The sequence below is a fragment of the Malurus melanocephalus genome, unplaced genomic scaffold (assembly GCF_030028575.1).
Source record: "Malurus melanocephalus ecotype Western Australia unplaced genomic scaffold, MMel_1.1 scaffold_511, whole genome shotgun sequence".
Classification (NCBI taxonomy): Eukaryota; Metazoa; Chordata; class Aves; order Passeriformes; family Maluridae; genus Malurus; species Malurus melanocephalus.
The window spans coordinates 54,773-60,530 of NW_026623743.1; the positions used below are offsets into that span (position 1 = coordinate 54,773).

At 61.7% G+C, this 5,758-nt stretch overlaps 1 protein-coding gene across 1 annotated transcript in view; it reads right to left on the reverse strand.

Moving 5' to 3' along the window:
* The window catches only part of MICAL1 (microtubule associated monooxygenase, calponin and LIM domain containing 1), a 9,186-nt gene extending 8,340 nt beyond the window's left edge, over window positions 1-846 (reverse strand). Inside the window, exon 1 of the mRNA XM_057381476.1 lies at window positions 586-846. Coding sequence (XP_057237459.1) covers window positions 586-846 — 261 coding nt within the window. The remainder of the gene's footprint in view (window positions 1-585) is intronic.
* Window positions 847-5,758: the final 4,912 nt, after the last annotated feature.

The following is a 5,758-nucleotide window of genomic DNA, read 5'->3' on the forward strand; positions in this document are numbered from 1 at the left end:
ATCAGGATCTGGCCCTTCCCACTCTTCCCCTTTTTTGGCTGATTTTTTCTGAAAACAGGGGTGCCTCCCTCACCACCCTGCCTCCCTGAACGTGTCCTTGGCCCAGGGCAGTGGCAGCAATTAAAGCACTGGGGAGATAAGGTGCAGCTCTGCTGCAGCACGGCTTTGGTGTCCTGACAGCCTCTGCACAGCGATGGGGACAGCAAGGCACAGCATTTGGGGCAAAAGCCATCAGCTGTGGGACAGGGAACAGACGTCCACAGGGGGACATCCTGCTTGGGGTGCTGCTGTCTCCCACAAAGGACCTGACAGGTTCCTCAGCCCCCTCCATGGGATGTCCCCAGAGAGACGCAACTGGCAGGAGGAAGGACGCTGCTGTCTGGGTGGCACTGAGGTGGCATCGTGCCATGGGGAACTGAGCAGAGCTAATTAACATCCTGTCCCATTAAACTCCATCAACCTCCYGCCTGGCACATCCTGCATCCTCCTGGGATGAGAGCCAGTGTCCCAAGGGATGTTCTCACCCTGGACACGAGGGCACAGGGCAGGGAGGGACCCCAACCCCTCACCCCACGTCCCGGGTACCTTGGTGCCAGCACAGGCTGTGCCCTGGTCATAGTCCTTGTGCCCGGCTTTCTTATCCAGCTTGCTCCACAGGGCCTTGGCATTCCAGTAGTTGAGGGCAGCCTTGAGGCCGTGGTAGAGCTGCAGCCCGCTGCCCTGCAGCCCCAGCTGCTGGCACAGCTCCACGAAGCAGCCCAGCACCTCCCGGCACTCCCCGGCACGCAGGAACCTCTCGAAGATGGCGTGGGCCGGGTTGCCCGGCTCGTCGGCCGGCACACTCATCCCGTGTCACCCAGGAGCCTGGCACAGGGACAGCAGAGGTCAGCAGGGAGGGGACCCTCCTGGATCTGCCACCCCAAACAYGTCCCCAACCAGACCTGGTGTCTCAGTGCCAATGTCGGGTGGCGATGGCACTGGCAAAACTGGGGCGCTGACGGAACTGTCCCCAGATGCTGCACCCAGAGAGCCACGGTGTCACCCTGCCACGGTGACGTCAGGGGAGGGGATGGCGAGTGGCATCAGCAAGTGGCTTCCTCCATTCGGCGTGTACCTGCCACAGCCGAGAGCAGAGCGRGTTGTTTTGGAGCAAAGATACCGCTTCCTTCCTCCTCAGCCCCGGCCTCACTTAGGGGGGGATGGGAAGGAGCTCCCTGCTTTAGGAATTGGCCACAGCTGCTCAAAAAAACCAGCGGGACCAGCCCTGGGCCCGTAGGGAGTGGGGTCGGATCCATCCCGCCAGCCTGGCTTCTGCAGCTGCACTGGGGTGATTTTTATCCCCCACCTCCCCTTCCACCACTCCGGGAGCGGGAGGAAGCAGATTAGCACAGAGGAAGCATCGGTGAGGAAACCAAATAGAAGTCAAATCACCCTGYTAACAGCCCCATCAGACAGCCCCATCATGCCAAGGAAGCCGTGGGAGGAGCACATTCCCCCTGGGCATCCCAAAACCCCCTGCCCCTGGCATCTCCCAGGGGACCGCACTCCTTTCATCTGTCTCCCACTCCCGGCACTGCGCCCGCAGCTCCAGCCTGTGCCATCCTCTCTCTTGCCAGCCCGAGCACGAAGAACAAAATATTGCCCTTTCCGGCCACTGTGGCCAAGCCCCGGGGCTGGGAAAGGCTCTCCCAGCCCAGCAGAGCAGCTGGGAAAGGATCCGGTGGGAAGGCTCGGCTTAGACGGAGAGCTCCTACCTTTGAACCACCGCTCTTTGCCCTCTCGCCACGAGTGTTATCGTGGGCACGTGGCAGCACCCGGAAGGTGGCCACCCCTGAAGTGGGACAAGGATGCCGTGAATAAATTAAGCTGGCCTCAGGAGGAGGGGGCGGAGAAAGGAGTTAYTTAAGCGTGGGTTTAAATTTTGGCTGGAAAGACCGAATTCTAGTTGGATTTCAAGTTCAGTCTCACTCAGGGCTTTCCCGACACCGAGAAAGTGCCTCGCAAAGCAGTTCCGCAGGTCACCTTCCCTCCAATCTCTTCTGCGGGTCACCTTCCCTTCCAGCACCACAGTCAGGAAATCCGGGCATTTTAACCACTTCCTTCCTGGGCAGATTTAGGCCAAGGCACCCAGCGGGGCAGAGCAGGGGCTGGCACCCACCAGAGTGGCAGCGTGGGGACAGAGGACGTGACCTGTGCATTCGTGACAGGGCTGTGAGACTGGGGACAGATCTCTGCTCTTCCCCTGAGCACTGCCAGCGGGACAGGGTGAGCCTGGGGAAACTGAGGCAGCGCTGCAAACCTCCCCAGAGAGTGCAGGTGTGCTGCCCGTCCTCCTGCCACAAGGGCTGCCCAGGCAGCGCTGTCTGGCCGGGCACCAGTGCCCYGCTGTCCCCAGGAGCTCGTGTCACCGCACTGGCACYGCCAATGTCACCACACTGCAGCCCYAGGGGATGGAGCTAAGGCAGCTCAGCTCATCTACTCCGGCCTCAGCAGCCCCTGGCCCTGAGAAAAGCCCATCTCTCGGCCTTGATTTCTGCTGGACACGATGCCAAGAGGAGCGTGCTGCCTGGGAAAGTTTTCCAGCCCCAACGCTTTGGCAGGGAGGCTCAGAGGAGGCAGAACAACAAGCCTTGTGTTACACAGTTTCCTCCAGAAAGGATTATCCCGCCAGCCCTCCGGCTCAAAACCCCTTGACAACTGCAAGCAAGGTCAGAAACTCCTCGGGAAACTCAGTTCCTGCAGGTTTGATGCAGAAACACAGCTTTTAGCCGGCAAAGGCCAGCGGCAGTGAAGGAGGGCACAGTGTGAGCCAAGCTGCTTTGCTCTCCCATCAAAGCMTTCTGCATTTCTTCCCTTAGCGCTGTTCCTGCGAGCAGCAGGGAGGAGGGGGGTGCAGCCAGCCCTGACTCATCTCATGCTGTCTTTGGCTGGCTGCAGAAATGCCCATGGGGACATCACCCGGGTGTCCCCAAACCCACRACACCGGGTCCAACTCATGGGGAGCTCCGACTCATCCCACTTTGCCCATCAGGGTGTCCCCCTTGCCCTTGCACGCAGAGAGAAGGTGGGGGAGCTGCCTGGGAGCTCACRTGTCTTCCAGGCACATGGAAATGGGGTGAGAAAGGACAAGGCTCCAGAGGAGAATTTTCAGCAGATAACCTCTCCCAGTGTGGATAGGCTGTTCCAGGTTTGGGATCCAGCCTGGAGACTGCGGGCCAGGCTGCTGAGCTGGGATGGACCCTGTGAAAGCCCTTTCAGCAAAAGGCTTCTGGGCAGGATGGAGGGTTTGTGGTGACCACCCAACAGCTTGGCCAAGGGTACAAAGCCTTGCTTTCAACCACCAGCTGAGCTGGGAGGGTGTCAGGAAGGGGKTGAAGGCACTGGAAACTCTTACAAGCGCTATTGTAAAACAGGAGAAACATCCCAAGTGTCCAACCCCGCAAAAACTTGCCACGATTTGGGTGGATTTTAATCCTTGGAGGGAGGAAAAAAAACCTCTGTCAGCTCTTTTGGTGTGAGACAGAGGTGTGGGGGCAGCTTTGCAGGGCCCCAGCGTGGAGCTATGGGGAGAAGGGGTCAGGAGAGGGAAGAAACCTGCTCTGACCTTTACCAGCGATCCACATGCCACAGCCTGGCCACATCTCAGCCCTGGGCACAGAAAACACTTGGGGAGGAGCAAAAATGCCCTCCCCCCCTATTTTTGTTGCTCAGCCTGCCCCCCCTGCCCAGAGGGGACCTGCCTCTTGCAGCTGAATTTTGGTTAAAAGAGGAAGTTTCATCATGGGCCAACTTCACACACCACATCCTTTTCTTCTTCTCCTGCTTCTCCTTCACCCTGAACTGGAGACATCCCCGCGATGATGCCACAGAGCATCCCTCAGGGATCTTAACAAAGCTCTTCCCACCCCATCCCACTCATCACAGGGAGCATTGGTGGCTCTGGGAGTGGAGTGGAGGACGAGGAGYAGGGACTGCTCTTTTTTCCCTTTGTCCCAGGGGCAGCAGAGGTCAGGGGCTGGAGGGGAAAAACAGCGAGGATGGAGCGGGGAGGGGGGTCAGCCGGAGAAAAAGAGCTGCCGTGCCGCGGAGCGTCCCAGGAACACGCGGGACACGGGATCGGCGGGGCTGAGCCCTCCCCAGCACCGCAGAGTCACCGCTCGGTTCGGTCACCCCCGTCCCCGCCCTGCGCAGCGATGCTCCAGCGGGGCGGCCGGAGGGGACCGGCGGTCGGGATGGTGGACACGGGGCTGGGGGGACAGCAGAGCCCTGCCCCCCCACACCCAGGGATGCTCTGCCCATGCCCACCCCACACTCACCTCCACAGCCCCTCCGAGGGGGAAACTGAGGCGCGGACCGGRGCGTGGGGAGGGACCGGAGCTGGGCGCAGCCAGACGACAGCGAGCAGGAAACGAGCTCCGGCTCCGCAAGCAGCAGCTGCCGGCCGGCCCGGCCCCTCCGCTCCTTTGCCCTCCCCTCCTCGGCCTTCCCCTCCCCTCCCCTCGCCTGYCCGACCCTCCCCCGCGGCCGGGGGGACCCAGAGCGGGCGGTGCCGGGGGAGGGGCGGCCCCCGGGCCACCCCCGCCTTGTGTCGCTGCAGATGTCGCACCGAGAGGTTTGGAGCAGCGCGACGAGTGGCACAGCGCAACCCCAGCTGGGGTTTTTATATATTAGGGTGAGAAACCWGACTTTTCGCTAAGCAAACAAAAAGATTCGGGTGACGAAGCCAAACCGCTTCACATCCCGCCCCTGACGCTGGGCTGCTCCCCCCGCAAGCAGAARCGAGGAGGGAGCTGGGGGGCACCGGAGGGTCCGAGGCGGGSGGRACCCACCMAGTGCCAGCTCCGGACCCTGACCAYCCTGACCACCACAGCTCGCTCCAAACTCCTGGATTATGTTTCCCCTGGGTCCCCCCGGGTGGGAATGGTCCCAGTGGGGTGAAGGTACCTTGGGGCGGGCGGGAGGAGCCCCCCGGGTCACCGAAGGTCTCTGCTGGCCGCGTGCTTTTTGGGCTTTCTGCTGGCGATGTCCTTGCCCCGCTGGACATTTGTCATGTCCTGGGACGGCTGTGACAGCGAGGGGCTCGCGTGCTGTGACGCACGGCGACAATTTGCCACGAGATTGTGGACGGTGACTCAGGGACACGGGGCGTGCTGGCCAAGGGGCGTTGGTCACGCCGGCCACCGTGAGTCACCCGTGGCACTGCCCGCGGCTACGGCAGGCAGGGTGACCAGTCCCGCACCTCCATCCCTCCCTCTGCAGCCCCTCCTGGGGATCCTGGAAGCGGAACCCACACCGCGGCAGCTCGGACGGGATGTTTTGGTCCCTGCAAAGCTGTTGGGTGAGGGGGMAGTGAAGCCCACCCGTGTTTTGGGGGCTGGGGCGGACACGGAAACGGGGCGGCTGAGTCAAACCAGGCGCTTTTGGSAGGCGTGGGGAACAGCTCCCTCTGTTTGTGAGCGCTCTGTGGGAAAGGCTGAGCACGGACCGGCGCCTCCCAGCCCCAGCGCTGTCCCCCGGGCAGCAGCCAAGGAGCATGAGATCGGAATGACAGCTTGTGGTGGCACCCAGGGACACGTGGGCAGCCTGGTCTGTCCCCAACACGGGGACAGGTGAGGGCACACCTGCACCCCTCACTGTGCTGAGAACAGGAAACTCACAGCACCAGTGAGAGCTGCTGCAGCTCCCTGAACCCTTTGTGCTCCTACCACAGGGTTTTCTCCCTGCTCSGTCATTACAAATTCCCCCATTTTTYCTCCCA